We start from the raw sequence: 18,214 nt of genomic DNA, 5'->3' as shown, positions 1-18,214 counted from the left end.
TGGTGACACTGGGCTTTTTTTGCAGATAGTGGTCCTGACTTTCAATGGCTCCTGAGCAATGGCTTGCTGTCCAACAACCTTGTATTCTGTCCCTCTGACAACATTGTATTCTGCCTCCTTGGCTGATATTCTGCTTCCCAGTCTTGTCCGAAAGTCACAGAGTAGAAGCCATTATCAGTTTTGCAAAGCCTAGCAAACTACTCATGTTGCCTCAGAAAAAGCACTGTATGTTATGGGAGGAGGCAGTTTTAAAAATAGCATGGCTCCCTTCTCACCAAAGGAAAGGGAAAAAAAAATATCAGCTCCTCTTAACACGGTAGTGAGCAAACATATTCTTCAATATTACCTGCATTTGTACAAGTGGGCTGCATATGTCAACATGGTTCCTTTGCAAATGCTGCCCTGGGATCACAATTCTGAGTCTGTTCACAGTGCTGCACAAGAGAAACTCTAAACAACGAGGAGTGGGGGCACAGTGGGAACAGGTGACAATGCCATTAGCACAGGGCAGGTGGGTGAGGATCCAGACTGAGAGGAGGGCTAAACTGGAGTGCAGGTGCCAGAGCAAACTGGATCCCCTGATGTCAAGAGACTCCGAAGAAATCGAGGTACGGCCGCTGCCCAGCTGGTCGAATTCGTAATTGCAAGCAATGACACAACCAGTTCTGAGTCATCCAGTATTTGTCATGCACCTGAATGTGCATCCTCCCTGGGAAAAAAAATCAAGCGTAACTATAATTACCATTTAAAAGGAGTGACAGACAAAAGGATGAAGACAAGAGCCCGAGTCTGATTTTCCCTTGTGGTGTGCCTTGTGTAGTTACTGTAAGCTTCAGGAAGTGATGTCAGACGCTTCTTTGTATAATTTTTTATCAACGTCGCACAAGCAGAAACAGACACAACACAAAATCAGTGAAACACCAAGCTGTAACCATTCACAGAAAAATTATGACAGGGGAAATCTAAGGAAGAAATATTTTAGTACTTGCTTTCCTATAAAGAGAATTTGATTGATAGGAACTCCATAGTTTCGGAGTCTACAGCAATAATTTTTTTTTTTATAATTCTATAGCAGCTAATGGATACTTCTGGTGTGAACTGGAGATGTGTGCTTTCGAAATGCCTCTGGGGGAAAAAAGAAAAAAAGGAGAGAGAAACAATGTTAGAATGCAGCTCCCACTATTCTGGGCTCTGAACTAGTTCATTGCTCTTTGGAAATAAAAGCAATGCCTAGGAGATTCCCAGAGATGTTCTGGTTCATCTGTTCACTGCCACTCTTGTGGCAAAGAGCTACAACAACAATATTACACTATATTTTCAGATTAAAGAATAATAAGTTTAAATGAAATAACAATGCCACTAGCTTCAAAAATATTTTCTTAAACGTTCCAAAGGAAGGCAAGCACTGTATACTACTAAGTCTCTTTCTCAAACTCAACTCCATCTCCTATCTGACTTGCTTAGGAACCAGCCCTACCTCTCAGATATTCTATGAATAATTTAGAAGTGTGTTGCCATCTGCTGGAGAAAGTACATCTTTTAATACGTCGACTGATAAATATGAAAGAACAGGCAAAGTTTAAGGCATTCAAAGACTTCCTTTAAATCTTTCAAGTTTAGAGAAATCTTTCAGATTAAAGACAGGTTGGAAGACAATGGCCTGAGCTTTAATCGATTACGTCACTCAATCGGACACTTCCCACAAAAAAGAGGCGCTAACGTTTAACAGGAATGGGTGAGGGAATTAGCAAGAGAAAGGTGATAAAGTTCATATCCCCCTTGTGAAACAAGGAAAGGCAGGCAGTTAACACTAAACAGTGAAGGGCTAGGTTGAAGAGGGATTGGAAAACCATAAAAAGCTGTAAGATCACTGTCTCTGCCAAGTTATCAGTTTCAGTTCTCAAGCTTATCATTTATGGATCTTCCTTGAGGATCAAAACTGAGGGCTTAACCACAGGGCGCCGGTGATGGGAAAAAGGTTTTCTCACTGTAAAAGCATGTTCCTGTCTTGCTTTTTGGGCATTCTAGGACAGATGGGTTACACCCTAGGGTTTCCATGAGGGCATTCGGTGGGTTTACAAAGGGCCTGCTCTGAAATGCACATGTAGCATCAACAGTCATTGGTAATTCGCTTGTGGGAAAATAAAGTGTCAGGGGAACCGTGGTCTGCAATTGCTGCTTGGGCATGATACTGTTCCACCCAGTGTTTACCGGTCTCCAGGAGTCTGCTTCTGACAATGGGTTTGAAGAGCATGGGAGGCTGGTTAATGGTTAGGAGGCGGGCTCTGGCAAGATTTTGAGCTTTGATCTCTTCCAGGGTAAATTATAATTGTTGTATGGCTCTCCGTGTAGGTTCCAGTTCAGGTTCTCATGGGTAACTGTGATACCCAGGGTACACAGCCACTATAACTCTGTTTACTGCATTAAATTTGTACACAGCATTCAAAAGTTCACTCAGAAACGCTGTCTCTTCTCTCGGGACAAGGTCTCTTGATTGATGGGGGACACAGGTAACTGCAGCACTCTCCTCAAAGCAGGTACAGGGCTGTCTCATAGCCTGGAAGTATATCACACCTTTGTTGGTATCTTATGGAGGCTGGTGCATTTAAGGAGTTACACCTATTTGCCTATGGCTTTTAAGAATATAGGGTACTTTTTATGCTGATCACTATGAAGGAATATTCTGCATGCAGTGAGGTGGAGTGATGATCAGTACCGTCTGTAGTGGAAATCTGTGAGGAAGTCCAGAGTTTAATTCAAACTTTAATTGTGTCACTGGAATGTGCCCTTCTTTCCACAGCCACATCTTCCTCTCCTCTACATCACCATTCATGTTTAGATCATGGATCAGAGTCATCTGCTGTGGGGCAATGAACTACCTCACTCTGCAGTCATATATGCACTGATGTGCACTAAGTGGCATTGGACAGGGCAGCCAGGAATGACACACAGCATTGAGGAAGCCCAGTGGGGTTAATCTGCTGGGAGTTTGGACCTTGGACACACTACATGTTTGTCAATGTCGTTATCTAGAATTACCTGTTCCTCTAGGCATCTGAAGAGAATAACATGTCATGCAACACCTAGATACTGATAGCTGTGTCCGCACACAGAGAAAATGTTAACTATTTAAGTCAAAATTACTGCAAATTGCTGCAAATGTGACCACAGCCATACCAAAGCAAGACAAGGATTTAGGTTTCCAATCCGAACATAAATCTCCTCTCCAATCTTACCAAATTCTCCTAAATTCTCTCACACAAGTTTCTCCTATAGACCTACACCACTGCTACACACAAAATGTAATCATCTGATTCTCCACACATTCCTGGTGAATCAAAGAGCTGATAAATCTTTCATCTGGAACTCTTGCTCTTCCCTTCTTTTCAGAATATCAAATCTGTGAGTGTAGCACTGGGATATAATTATTGCACACGTTTGTAAATTAAATAATCACAGCAGATGATACTGCAGATGGATGGAGCAAGCTTGTGGGCTTGGGTTTGCTTTAGGCTGATGTTTTATTTCTAAATAAGGTGAAAAGCTGGCTTCCAGTTTAACCACATTAAAATCAGACACAAGTTTCTCATGAGCCCTAACAGGTAATAATATCTGCCAGAATGAGAACAGAAATCCCTTCCATTTCTAGACCTGATGAAGAAAAAAAATCTTATAAGACATGGACAGATCTAAGCTTTGAGTGGAAACAGCCCACAGAGCTGCATACAGAGAGGTTCATGCACAAATGTCAATTTAGCCTAATATCCAGGTATATTTCAAGACAGTTTATTTACCTCCTACCAAATTACCTGTCAGTGTTCTCCTGCTAAAAATATGACTAAAGAGAGGAAAAGTAGAAGTGTAATTGTTGAAGACAACAGGAAGGAACCTCATCTCAAATGAGGGGTCAGAGTATGCTCACCCCTTGATATAAACATGAGCTGAAACTGCAACCAATGTAGAGAATTGCAGGATGCTCCAAAGAACTATTCATCCCCTCTTTTTAAGAGAAGCCAAGAACTTCCAGTTGGAAAAATCCTGGATTTGGTACATCCAAATGAAGGCTGTGATTGGTGATGATTTTTGCAGAGGAAATGAAAGCTCTAAAATGTCCTGCACACTAAAGGAGAGTGTTTGAAAAAGAACAAAAGGATTCAGACTAGCCACAGCTTATGTTAGACTGGAAATCAGAACTCAAAATCATGGGAGTGTTTGGAACAGGTATGAGCTAGGGCAGTCAGGGGAAGAAATACCCACACTATCAGACAGAGCCTGACAGGAATAGAGTAAGGACTATATGATGTGGTATCTAGAAGAGTGGGAGAATGGATCTGATAGTCCAAGAAGTCCCTTCCTACCTCATTACCCTAAACCTAATGTAATTTGTTTGTACCTTTCCAGGTGCTGAAAGAGAACAGTTGCTGCTTTTGAAGATCAGGATGATTAGACAGCAAAAGAATGTGGTTTTGCTATTTTGGCTTAGAGCTGCCACACAAAGAGGATAAACAGCAGAGGCTGGGACTGGTGCTCGCAGGCAGGCTAAGTCAGCAAAAGCCACGTTCTGTTTTTAGCAAAGCAGGCAGAGGTGACCCTATGGAGGCATGCCATGGGAGCCTCCAGGAACCCAGCTAGCGTGGGACCTGCATGTCTGGCTCAGCACTGGGGAGAAAGCCTGAGGCTGAGTGATGCAGATCACAGCCCTGGTTTATAAGGGTGCGGTGTCCAGTAAAAGAGCAAAGAAAAAGGAGGTGTAACTTTGTTTGTGAGAACCCAGCCACATGCAACTGCTGCTTGTGGTGCCTCACTGCCACCTTATGTGCAAACTAAGTTTGGGAAGACCTCTTGTGTCTTGTAATGGATCCCTCCATGTTGCAAGCTGTTCTGTACCCCAAGAGACATTTCTCCTTTGCTTCCAGAAAGTGAAGATTCTATCTTATATGCAGTACATGGTATACTCACAGTATAGTATCTAGCACACACAGAGTGTACCTATATACATCTCTATTCATTTTATATAGGATGAAACCCAAAGGGTTGTGTAAGAGACCAGTCTTTTTGTTAATGCCATTGTTATAAATTCTGCCACTTTAAGCTAGAGGGTAAAATCGTAAATAACAATTGTTGGCACACTGGAACAAAAGAAAACTCCAGGTTATAAATACTGTGTAGTAACACAGAAGTTGGGTCCAATACAGAAACCTGGGATAAACTTGCAGAGCAAGTCTAGTATAGTTCAAGGACAGCCTTGTGCTGGATCCCCTTATGCTGTGCCTCAACCATTCTAGTGATGAAGCCAAGATGTTGCCACCCAATGCTACACAAGAGCCACAACACAGGAGTATTTATAGAGTGTTTTAAACCAGACAATTCCTAGTTGCAGTCAGTAGAATTGCTACGGCAATCAGGACTGATCCTAGTAGGGCACTCTGCTGCATTAATGAGGTGATTTCTCACACGTGTAGCTGCACAAAACAGGACAGTGTCACTGAAAACTGGGAAAGAAAACCTTCAAACCAGAGTTACGGGTCAGAAAGCTGACACTACTTTGTTACAGTGCCAGGTAAATGGGGGTGTCTGCCTATCATGCACACCAAGATTCACACTTCTATTACTTATATACAATTTATTATATGAATATGTATTTACATTCCAATAAGTTAACACCTATTTCCAAGCATGCTAGTAATGCTTGTACTTATACTATTTAATTGTGTAGGTCTCATTACACATGCCCATGTATTGGAAGGGGTCTCTAGTGATCTGAGGGGTGTCCAGTGGCCGTGCAGGATGGCACTGTACCTATTTTTAGCCCTCTTTGCTGGCAAATCCCGAGTTTTAATGTTTGGCATGGCTCTATTTCGTTATATTCGGCAACAAAACCAGAGCGCACAACCCACCTACAGGAACTTGTGGTTATTACTGGCATACAAAAAAAAAAAAAAAAAAAAAGCTAACTCTGTTAATTCGAGTGGGCCCTTTCTTACTTTCGACACAAGCCTCCCGGTATCGGCGACACCGCGCGGACCCCAGGGGCTGGCAGGAAGGGCAGAGGCCGCCCGGTCACCTCAGAGGGAGCAGCGGCCACAGGAGGCCGAGGACAGGAGAAGAGAGGACAGGAGAGACCGGGCCGGGCGGGGCGGGGCGGGGCGGGGCGGGCGCGGCCCCAGCGCCATTGCCGGGAGGGGACCGGCCCCGCCCCGCCCTGCCCGGCCCGGCCGCGCATGCGCCTGAGGCGGGTCAGCTGAGCGCCGGGGCCGCGCCGGGGCCGCGCCGGGCCATGGCCTCCATCCTGGACGAGTACGAGGATTCCCTGCACCGCTCCGTGTCCGGGCAGCAGAGCCGCGCCAGCGTGGGCATCCCGCACTCCGGTACGTGTGCGCCGGGGCCTCCCCTGCGCGGCCTTCCCGCTGAGAGGGGGAGAGGCCAGGCGGCGGCTCCGGGTGCTGCGCTGTGCTGTGCTGTGCTGTGCTGCCTGAAGAGGTGTGTCACCGTGTGTGTGACACGGCTCAGGTCGGTTTTCTCCACGGCTTGCTGTGGGAAGTGTTTAGAGACAGGGAGTACTTGATTCCCGGCTCGGCAGAGCGCTGATGGAGGTCGGCCCAGCGAAACTGCGGTGTTGTTGATGTGTGGGAGGCTCTGGCCTGAGCAAAGGCGGGTGCGGAGTCCCGTGTGCCCGTGTGGTCACAAGTTACAATCAGCCACCCCTCAGCCCTGTGCAGCCCAGAGCTGCGGCAGCTTTGGGGAACAGCTCGTCACTTTGCTTCTGTTTTTCGTTCCTCTCTGAGGAAGCCATGCTTTACCGTGTCAGGGATGTGTACACAGCTGTTCCTTTCCTAACCCAGCCACAGAGTGGGTTCTGTGGTTTTTTCTCTGGAGTGGTTCCTTCAGGCTGACTAGCAAAGCATTCTGTATCACTACTGCACTTCCCTTCAAGGACTGTGAGGCTTTGGTATAGTGTACTGTTCAGGGAGGTGTTCCATCAGTGTAAAGCAATGACCAGTCTGTTTTTTCTGTCATGTCAGAGAAATTTATTCCATTATTATTCCGTGATAAATTCAAGCTTTATTAGGTCCAATAGCCGTTTTCTACTAGATGTTGCCTCTCAGTATTTTTCGAGTGTGGCAGGGAAATGCAGGTTATGAGAGAATTCTGTTCTACCTGTAATTGTCATGGTAGTTTTTGAGTTACAAGTTTGGAAATACATAGACACATTCTTCCAAGTTTTTTTCGTTTTCTAGTGTTGCCCACTGGTAACTTTTGGGGAAATCAGGTTGTGAGGTTCATATATGTGCTAAAAATTGATAAATTCTGTCATGCTGTGCATATAATGGAGTATAAATACACTGATAGAATTACTCTGAGTCTAGATACTGAAGTAGGTATGTTCCTCTTGTTTGTTTTGATATAGATGGTTTTTCTTTGTGTAATGTTAAAGAATAAGTGGCCCAAATAGGTGTTGTGCAGAACAGTGTTGGGACAAGTTGTGTCACTGAAAATAAATTTTCAAGGACTCAGCTTTTCTTCTTGACTGCTGCAACACTGTCCTCAGTCATGGCTGTCTCAGAGTTGAGAAATCTGCCTGCTTGCTGACAGCTGATATTGGCAGAGGACGTTTGGGAAACTGCTTAATTGCAAAGGCACAGCCTAATCAGGATTTCAGTTATTCTTAAATCAGGCCACAGAGGCGATTTTTAATAAAATTTGGGTTGATAAGAGTTGTGGGCAATCCGAAGTTTAAGTAAATTTATTTTGTAAAAAGATACAGTTAACTTCCTGAAAGCAGTCCTTAAGGTTAAGTTTGCAATTTTGGAAGACATTGAAACTCATTCCTCAGTTTCAGGCAGTTGTTCCCTGTGTTTGTTAAACTGCAGGTACTGTTTCTCAGAGTTGTAGATCAGCAAGCAGTGGCTCTGTATCCAGCCTAAAATCCTGCTGCATGGTGAACTTCAAGTACTGTAGCTCCAGCTTTGAAAAGCCCACTAGATTTCACCATGCTGGTAATCTTAGATCTTTGGACAAATTAAAAGCTCTGAGAAAATACATAGCTTTGCCCAGAAATCAGGATGGGAAATGCTGCAGTAGAATCTCACTGATATAGAAGGGGGACACTGAGGACAAGATGAGGGAGGAGAGTGTTTGAAAGGAATGAATGTTTTAAAATAGACATTGCCTTTGTATAGAGAACTGTATATAACATGAGGGTTTTTCAGAGTATTCCTTCCCTTATGTATGTATGTACGTATTGGTTAGTTGTGATATCATGTGAATCTGCACCTTGGGAGCTTTTTGTACATATTTTGAACTGCAGTTCATACCAGTAAATTTAAATTGTGGCATTGCAGCTCCCTAATCTGAAAATAAGAACATCACCTCCACTTAACTGGAAAGAAAAGAATGCACACTTGTATAAATGGGTAGTGTTTAATGTAGGGATCAATGTGTAAGAAAAAAGCACGTGCTGAGCAAAAGGCTGCCTATTCAGGTTGTGTTTGCTTTGTCTCTTCCTGCATGTGCATCTTTCTTCTGCAAAAAATGTATTTTAAGGATCCTGCAGCTAGTCTAGAGGTGAGGCAGAGGCAAGGAAAAAGCATTGTTGGAATAGGCAATTAAAGGATTTGTCTGCTAGTCACAGGCTACTTTCCACTACTACAGTGTCTTTTTCAACACCACTAGGGCTGGAATTAGAGGTTTTTTTTCTCTGTGTTCCTGCTCCATGATGCACACTTCCTTTTCAGTAAAACATGGAGCAGGACACAATCCTTTTAGTCTTTTAGACTGAATTTTGATGTAGTTTGGGATTGTTGTGGGGTTTTGTCTTGTTTAGTTTCTAAGTGTTCATGTTCTTTCTCCAGGATATGTCAATGCACGACTGGAGAAGGAAACGCCAATATTTAACAAGCAGAGGATTGATTTTGCTCCTCCAGAGAAAATTAACAGCTTAGTGGTCTCCTCTAACCAGCTCTGTATGAGCCTTGGGAAGGACACTCTGCTCAGGTAATGCTGACAAATCCTGGGGTTATTGGTTTTTTTTCCCTTAAGATGTTAGAGAACTTACATTTGGAAACTGGATAAAAAGCCATGAGCACAGTACAGAAAGCAGGTGAGGAGTTACATATATGTGTACTTTTGTTGGCAGCATGCTTTCATGGTCTCTCTTTGCAGGATTGATCTTGGGAAGCCAGATGAACCTAATCAGGTGGAGCTGGGACGTAAAGATGAAGCCAAAGTCTACAAGATGTTTTTGGACCACACAGGTGAGGCAGTGGGTCATGGATATTTACAGACAGTGGACAGAGCAGAACAAGTGCTGGTGAAGGAGTTCTCTTTCTTGTTTTGTACATAAGGAGAGCAGATCAATCTTCCATGAGCCAGACTCTGTTTCCCAGGGCTCCTGCCCACTGATCTCCCCTTTTTCTATTAGTAAAGCACGGGTTTGTTGTGCCTCTGTTGTGTTTTTGAACTCTGAAATCAGCACATGCAATTAGGCTGTTCTGAGCAGGGCTGCTAAAACCAATCAAAGGACATGTTTGCAGTCATTCTCTGCTGTATAGTTTATAAGGATTTTTAAAATGGGCCATAAAACATCTGCAGTTCACGATGTAGCCTAGACTGATTTTAAACAACTAAACAGAATTTTGGGAAGAGATGCTCATCTCTCTCACCAACTGCCAGGGATAGGAGGGAAGTCTGGGAAGTGTTTATCCTTAGAACATTTATTGAAACAGAATACCTTCTTGCTAAAGCATCTGGTACCAGTTATTTAATGTTGCAACATATGGACTACTGTTCTGATCCAGCATGGAAATCCCCCACATTCCCATAAATGCCTGGGAAAGTCTTGGATTAAGTATGTTGATATTGGAACTTATGAAATGTTAGGATTAGAAGCTTCAGGAATTTGGCTTGCTTAGGCACAGTCCTGATTTGTTCTCTCCTTCTCCCTCCCATACCCCTCTGCTGTTGGCAGGGTCTCATCTCCTGATTGCTCTGAACACCAGCGAATGCCTTTACCTGAACAGAAGTGTTCAGAAAGTGCGGGCGCTCTCCCGCTGGAAAGGACACTTGATTGAAAGTGTGGGCTGGAACAAATTTCTTGGTTCAGAAACCAACACAGGTCCTATCCTGGTGGGGACATCCCAGGGGCAGATCTATGAAGCTGAAATCTCTGTCAGCGAAGGAAGTCTCTTCAGCACTAACCCTGACCAGTACTTCCGACAGGTCTACACTCTGGAGGAGGAATCTGGACCTGCCCCAGTCTGCTGCTTGGAAATTGAACGAGGGATAGAAGGGAAATTTTTTATTATAGCGACCACTAGGAAGAGACTCTTTCAGTTTGTTGGCAAAGTGCCTGAAGGGACAGAGCAGCAGGGCTTCAGCTCCATATTTGCAGTGCATGCTGACCATCTGCCCAGCTTTCGGGAGTTTCCAGCCAACTTGGGTTTCAGCGAGATAGCCTTTTACACTCCAAAACTGCGTTCCAACCCACGCTCCTTTGCCTGGATGATGGGAAACGGTGTTTTATATGGGACATTGGATTATAGTCGTCCTGACTCAATTCTCAGTGATGAACGGGTCTGGGTTTATCCTCCTGATATTGACATAACTGTGAACAAGCCAATATCCATTGTACTTACCCAGTTCCACTTCCTGTTGCTGCTGCCTGACCGAGTGAAGGCTGTCTGCACTCTGAATGGACAGGTTGTTTTTCAGGATCTGTTCCTGGAGAAGTTTGGCTCTCTGACACGCATGATTAAAGATCCCACAGTCCAGCAGATATGGATCCACACTGAGAAGGTAGTGTTCCGCTACCATGTCCAGCGGGAATCTAGAGATGTGTGGAAGATGTATATGAATATGAACAAATTTGATTTAGCAAAAGAGTATTGTAAGGACCGTCCAGAGTGTCTCGACATTGTGTTGGCCAAAGAGGCAGAGCACTGCTTCCAAAACAAGAGGTATCTGGACAGTGCCAAATGTTACGCACTGACCCAGAACTACTTTGAGGAAATTGCTCTGAAGTTCATCGAAGCCAAGCAGGAAGAGGCCCTGATGGAGTTTCTGATTAAGAAGCTAAGTAACCTAAAGCCTTCAGAGAAGACACAGACCACTCTGCTGACCACATGGTTGACAGAGCTCTACCTGAACTGGCTGGGTATATTGCAAGGAGATCCCTCACAGCGAAATCTCTATTTGGATACACGGGAGAAGTTCCGCACTTTTCTGAGCAGTCCTAAAAACAAAGACTGTCTTTTTAATAATCGGGCATCTATTTACGAGCTGTTGGCAAGCCATGGCGACACAGAGCACATGGTCTACTTTGCAGTCATCATGCAGGATTATGAGCGTGTAGTAGCTCACCACTGCCAGCATGATGAGTACGATGAGGCTCTAAATGTGCTGTCCAGGCACAGAGACGAGAAACTCTTCTACAAGTTCTCTCCAGTTCTCATCCAACATATTCCCAAGAAGGTAGTTGATGCTTGGATTTCTATGGGCTCTAGACTGGATGCTAGGAACCTCATTCCAGCCCTTGTTAACTACAGCCAGAGTGCCAGCACCCAGCAGATCAACGAAGCCATTAGATATATGGAGTTCTGTGTCTACCAGCTGGAGGAAACCCAGCAAGCCATTCACAACTACCTGTTGTCTCTTTACGCTTTGTGTCGGCCAGACTCGCTGCTGTCATACCTGGAGCAAGCAGGAACCAACCCAAATAGGATCCACTACGACCTGAAGTATGCACTGCGCCTGTGTGCAGAGCACGGGCACCACCGTGCATGTGTCCACGTTTACAAAGTGATGGAATTATATGAGGAAGCTGTGGATCTTGCCTTACAGGTGTGTGTGTGTGTGTGTGTCTGTGCATGTTGTGAAACACAGGAACTTAGCTTGTTCAAGTTACCTTGAACAGCAGAGCATTGGGAGGAACTGGACGGACTCACTGGTATCAAAGCTGTGCAGCTGAGGCTTGGAAGAAAGACCTGGCTCTATTAACATTTTTCTGTGCTTTCACAACTGTTTCAAGTAGTCAGCTGACTGACAAGCCATAACTGAGGATGGGGGCATGGAAAGTACAAGGAAGAGTACTGTCTGTCTTGAGCTCAGTCTCTGACATAAAATATCTTTAACATATTTGCATTTATGCAAGATTTGTATAGCTATTGATAAGGATTCTAATTACTTCCTATTCCTAGCTTTGGTGATTATCACAGAAGCCTTTGTCAGTTTAGTCTGACCTTCAGGGAGATGCTGGATTTTTTTCCTGTTGGAATTGCTGTGTCTTTGTGGAAATGTGTGGCCAGCAAGGATACTATAACATGAATTTGCCCTTTCTATGCTGGCCTTTGTTCTCTGTTGGGTAGCAAGCTAATACTCAGTGAGGAGTACTGGTGGAGAGGAGAGGTGTTTGACATGGAAACAAGAAGTAGGCCAGTAGTGCAGTCCTAGGCAGTGAGATAGCAATACAAGTTTTCTAAATGCCTCTTAAAATGGACAGCAGGCTTTTAGGTTGAATGATGGATAAACAAAGAGGGAAGCTTAACTCTGTTTCCTTGTCTGTCCAACTTCTAGGTGGATGTTGATCTTGCCAAGTCCTGTGCAGATCTTCCTGAAGATGATGAGGAGCTCCGGAAGAAGCTGTGGTTGAAGATCGCTCGCCATGTTGTTCAGGAAGAGAAGGATGTCAAGAAGGCAATGGCCTGCCTCTCCAGCTGTGCTCTGCTGAAGATTGAAGATGTGCTGCCGTTCTTTCCAGACTTTGTCACTATTGACCACTTCAAGGAGGCAATCTGTAACTCCCTGGAGGATTACAACAAGCACATTGAGGAACTGAAAAGGGAGATGGAGGAAGCCACACAGAGTGCCAAGAGGATCCGAGAGGACATCCAGGAAATGAGAAATAAGTATGGCTCTGTGGAGCCTCAGGAAAAATGTGCTGCTTGTGACTTTCCACTTCTAAACCGCCCTTTTTACCTTTTCCTGTGTGGTCACATGTTTCACTATGACTGTCTCCTCCAAGCAGTTTTCCCAAACCTTCCTGCTTATAAACAGGCAAAACTTGAAGATCTTCAGAAGAAGCTGGCAGCTACCAGTCAGCCATCCAAGAGCCACCATCGTCCCAAGGATGCAGACACCATTAGCTTGGGGAAGGGGCAGCAGAGCCGGGAACAGATCAAAGCTGACATTGATGATATTGTGGCAGCTGAATGTGTGTACTGTGGTGAGCTGATGATCCGGTCCATTGACAAGCCTTTTATTGATCCCCAAAAGTACGAAGAGGAGATGCAAAGCTGGCTGTAGTTTTCCAAATCTTTAACTGTCAAACAAATTGTGAAGCTTCTGTGGTGGGAATATAACCTCCAGGAGCAGGAACACAGTGACTTCTGTGCAACTCTAGACAAAGGGTAGTGCAGTCTTTTTACCAGGGTTAAGGAGAAGTAGTCTTGAGAAAAGGGGAGATATAGCTATGGCTGTCTAAGAACTTTTAACAATCTTAGAGCTAACCTACTGGAATATATTTAGCAGATGTTTCTGCTTGCAGTTCTTCTGAGGTTCTCAGTGTGAAGCTAAATGGAGTGCCTTGTTGTCCAGAAGGAATTGGGAACAGCCTGTGATTTATCTGCCCTGTTGTGTGGTACTTGTTATGGTGAAGACAAGATGAAGGAGAAAGGTAGTGAAGGCCAGTAAGCATCACTTTATTCATCACTTTCAAAGCTAGAATTGACCTGTGTTTCCTTTTTGTTTTGAGAGTCTATAGCCACATACATAGAAAGAAGTGAAAGGACAGAAGCTCTTACATATTTATATTTTGTAAACATCATGCTACACAAATACATGTTTCTACACAATATGAAACAAGAATGTGTATAATTTTCAAGCAGGAGTGTCTTGTAATACACTAAAGTAATTTGCCTGCAATTCAAGATGTATAATTCTCTTTCTCACAAGTTTTATGCACAAGACCACACACATTTGGATTTTCTGTAGGAACTGTTTCTCAAAATGCCTGTTCACCTCTTCATTCCTCCTTCTGTTCTGTTTCTACTATGACTGCCTTTGTATAGTGGGTCTTGGTTTTGTCTTCACCCCAAACCAAAACTGATAGATGCATTAGTAAGGTTTCAGCTGATACTGTGCAAGCAGGAGCACAAACTGTCTTGCTGTGGTTCTTTTCAAGCTTGCACTTGCTGAGCATTAGACTCAAGATCTAGTCAGAGGTTTGCTCTAGTCAGGGTAGTCTACAGAAAAATTCTGTTGGTGTGAAATTTGCTTTGCCCTTTGAAGCTAGTACCTTGTGCCTAAACAGTCTTTTGCCTTCCACTTTTTGGAGATGGCTGCAAGTCAGTGTTTCTGTCTGTTGCTCCAACTTGGAAAAGTTTTCCCAGAAGGTAGCAATCACTACGTTGTAAGTGAGAGAAGAAAAAAAAAATTGTTAGTAACAAAACAAGGGTTCCTTGTTTTGTTTTAAGAAAATAAGATTTTAATTAGGTTTTGCTGTGGGGGACTGAATCACAAAGGTAGTAATTGACAGAAGAATTGAATGTTCTAAAAGAAAAAAAAACAATTCTTGTAATTAAGACAATAGAAAATACTGTCTTCTGAAAGACCACCTCAGTTCTTTCACATGAATATGTGTGCTTGTCTTGAATATCTTCTCTCAATCTCCTAACCACTTACCCTGTTTGTAGGGTTGTAGAAATGAGTCTTCATATTATTGTAGGAGAATATGGATTGGTTTCCTCAAGGATCTGACCTAAGAATTCTGAGTTCAGAACCTCAGAAGAACATCTGTTATTTTTGTTGGGAGCATCAGCCCGGAATAAATGAATTTTATCTGTGTAAAATGACATGACTAATAAAAAACAGATATGAAAGTAGGAAGACCTGAGGTTTCAAGATCCTCTTTTCTTTGATGGAGCCATGGAATAGGCAGTTCCATTTGCCAGCTGGTGGTGTGTGTTTGCTGGCTTGTCAGAAAGCACTGTTTCAGTGGTTCCATTAAGGAGTGGTTCAGAAAACCCACATGCTATAGTTTTCTTTGGCTCTGAACAGCCTTTTGCTTTGAATAAGTCGGTGGGTCTGGCAGAAGAATTTGTGATGAAAACTAAATGTGATGTCTTTTGAAGTTTACCATTAAACCTGTTATAACTGGCCACTCCTGTGAATCATCATCTTTTCCTGTAAGCAGTGTGATACTTAAGGTTGTACATGTCATTATAAGCCAAGAGTAGCCTCCCACCCAAACCAGTTACTGGTCAAAGGTAAGTGACTGTTTTTCTGCCCTTTAGCAGAACATGAGTGTCAACTCATTCTGATGCAAGGGTAATTTGAAATTATTTTGAGATATTCTTAATATTTGTTCCATCTCTTTTGGGCATTTACAGGGTGCTTTCCTGGTATGTTAGAATGACAGTAGTCCTCCATTCTTTTCCTGTTTGTGCTACTGAAGTCACATCACTAAATAGACCATTGCAGAGTGATCTGCTTGTCCATGATACTGGAAAAAACTGTGGGAAGTGAGTCATAGCAAGTAAATAAAAACCCTCTAGTCTTTGCCTGAGATGGAGTGTTGAGGAAAGGCACCTCTGATCCCAGTCATGGGTATTAATAGATCTCAGTTAGCAAATCTAGAACTAGGTATTTTTTTAGTGACTAGTATGCAGTATTCTCTGAGTGCTGTAGGCATATGCACCAGATACATGTACCACAAATGTCATTCTTTCTCACCATTGTTAACTGAAAAATGATTTAAGTGATTTGTTGTCAAGGTTATAGAGAGTGTTACTGCTTCCAAAGAGTGCAGCAGTGATTAAATGACTAGTGCCAGTAATAAAAAATGTACATAGAGGTATCTTCTGAACTTTCTTTACATTGTCACATACTTCAAAAGTTTCAGTAACTGCTCATCTGTGCTTCTTGGCAATTTTGCAATATCACTCAGTGAAAAAGGTGAGAGGGTTTATTTTTTCCTGGGAGATGGGGCGGGTTTGTGATGGTGGAAGGAAGTGAACTGCTTACTGTTCTCCCATAAATCTAATCTGTAAGATCTCTTCCTCTTTATATCCAGAATAGCATTTTTATCTTTTCTCCTTGTAATTTCAGCACAGTTACATTTTAGAACTTGTAGGCCTTTGTATGTATTTTAAGCTATGAATGAACTGTACCAGCTGTTAAAAATGATGTGGCCTTGGGGCTTGTCCTTGTCTGTGTGAATAACTCCTGTCACTTGGCCTAATGCAGCTGAACACCAGCAACCAAAAGGGAGCATGGGAGCCCCAGCCCTGTGTACCCAGGACAAGTATCTGTAGCTACATCTACACTCTAGAAATTCAGAGTTGCAGGCAAGGCCTAAAGCAAACTTGTGACTACTACATGACCTCTCCTAGGCTTTGAGCAAGGGATGGGGGGAAATGCTCTGAGTTGTGGGAGACAGTGATGAGTGTGTGTTTTGCAAGAGTTTATAGAGAATTTTGGGTGCACTTCCTGTAGTTGGCAGCAGCTAAGTGAAATGCTGAAAACAGTGGATTCTGTCTCCTTTCTAAAAATGAATGCTCAGGCTGGGAATTTAGAAAGGCAAATTCTTTCCAAGCCACTAGATGTCATTGCTGTCCATTTAAATACTAGGTTAAATAGGAGGTTTGCTGCAGACAGCTAAAAGTGTTCTGTAGCAGAAGGAAGAATGGCATAAGAGTGAGGAATTTAAGCAGGACCTCAGTGCCTTTGGGGAGCAGGGGTGTGCTGGGTGTTTGGAGAGACAACCTTTGGTGTCAGCTTGGACTTGGTGTAAGGATTGGAGGTAAAGATGCTAAAAAAATTGTCTTTAACTAAATGGCAATTTCAGCTCGCAGATCACTGATTTTCATGTTTTGAACATCAAAAACTGGATTTACTCTGTTAATAAATGAATATCATGGAATTGTAGAATCATTCATGCTGGAAAAGACCTTTAAGATCTTCAGGTCCTACTGCCAAGCCAGCATAGCCAAATCTACCACTAAACCATGTTTCCAAATGCCTTCTGTGGTGGTGATTTCAGTGCTTCCCTGGACATCCTGTTCCAATACCTGACCACTCTTTCAGTGAAGAAATGTTTCATAATATCCAATCTAAATCTCCCCTGGCACAACCTAAAGACCATTTCCTCTCATCCTGTTGATTGTTGCCTGAGAGAGACCAACAAGCCCCTTGCTACAACCTTCTTTCAGGTAGTTGTAAAGAACAATAAGATTCCCCCTGAGCCTCCTTTTTTTCCAGTCTAAACAACCCCAGCTCCCTCAGCCACTCCTCCTAAGACGTGGGCTCCAGACCCCCATTGCTCTTTGGACACCTCTTGGTGCTCCAGCACCTCAATATCTGTCTTGTAGTGAGAGGCCTGAGACTGAACACAGTGTTTGAGGTGTGGCCTCTTTTGTTTAATTGTATTCTAGTGTAAGTTCCCTACAGACCTGGCTGATTTTGTAAACTCTAGAGAGATCATCCCTAGGCTTGGAGTTATAATATCTGGGCCTTGGGTCTGGTAATTTTTACTTGCTTCCTCTTCATACTCTCATGACAGCAGTCAGAGGGTAAGCCAGCTCCTTAGCTGCTTGAGTTCACATTAGTGGATCTTGTTAAAAGCACCAGTAAAGCTGGGTTTAAACTGTGACATTGGACACTGACTTGCATAAACAGATAAGCTAGTATGTTTGCTTTTTCCTTCCGAGTTGTGGCATCATAATCACTGTAAAACAACAAGTGGGAGTAGGCACATCTTGTACTCTATCAAAATAAGATGTAGTTTGACTCAGACTGTACTCATGTGTTAGCATGTATTTCTTGGAATGTGTAGTTCCTGTTCACCCCAGCCGTGTCAATGCCAACATATAGATTGTCTATGTTTACAAGTGCAAATTCTTAGTTTCTAGTGGGATTTCATGGGAAGTCTGTTGTTCTTTGCCTCACTTCATCCGACAGCCCTGCAATTAGCTGTGGGAAGACAGACTAAGGCTAGACTTCTTCCTAGCAGTAAGTGTGCCAAACTGAAATTTGAGGTTTGAAATGTACAAGATTTATGGTATTTTTTTAATTTTAAGTTGTTACTGTGGAGATGGATTAAGCATTTTTCTCCAGAATAGATGGAGTAAGATGTGATTCACTGTGGTATGTGCAGTGTTTATGGAGAATCTTATGGTATCTGCAAAGCAGAGAGGGGCTGTCCAGGGTCTTCTGTTGGTTT

At 43.3% G+C, this 18,214-nt stretch overlaps 1 protein-coding gene across 1 annotated transcript; it reads left to right on the top strand.

Moving 5' to 3' along the window:
- The first annotated feature begins 6,191 nt into the window (after positions 1 to 6,191).
- VPS18 (VPS18 core subunit of CORVET and HOPS complexes) lies at positions 6,192 to 16,958 on the top strand. The gene is made up of 5 exons (XM_083864442.1): positions 6,192 to 6,368; positions 8,853 to 8,994; positions 9,163 to 9,254; positions 9,968 to 11,838; positions 12,571 to 16,958. Exons 1-5 carry the CDS (start codon positions 6,278 to 6,280, stop codon positions 13,297 to 13,299), a joined length of 2,925 nt encoding a protein of 974 aa, XP_083720568.1. The 5' UTR covers positions 6,192 to 6,277; the 3' UTR covers positions 13,300 to 16,958.
- The last annotated feature ends 1,256 nt before the right edge of the window (positions 16,959 to 18,214 follow it).

Source organism: Zosterops lateralis (assembly GCF_965231275.1).
Source record: "Zosterops lateralis genome assembly, chromosome: 6".
In the NCBI taxonomy this organism is placed as follows: domain Eukaryota; kingdom Metazoa; phylum Chordata; class Aves; order Passeriformes; family Zosteropidae; genus Zosterops; species Zosterops lateralis.
This window is presented reverse-complemented; position numbering and strand designations above follow the sequence as displayed.

What these genes read in the sequence shown, in the direction of transcription:
- VPS18 (XM_083864442.1), top strand. Translation starts at nt 6,278, where the DNA reads ATGGCCTCCATCCTGGACGAGTACGAGGATTCCCTGCACCGCTCCGTG. An exon ending in GGGAAGGACACTCTGCTCAG is followed by an intron (nt 8,995 to 9,162) that starts GTAATGCTGACA and finishes CTCTCTTTGCAG; the next exon opens with GATTGATCTTGGGAAGCCAG. An exon ending in GATGTTTTTGGACCACACAG is followed by an intron (nt 9,255 to 9,967) that starts GTGAGGCAGTGG and finishes TGCTGTTGGCAG; the next exon opens with GGTCTCATCTCCTGATTGCT.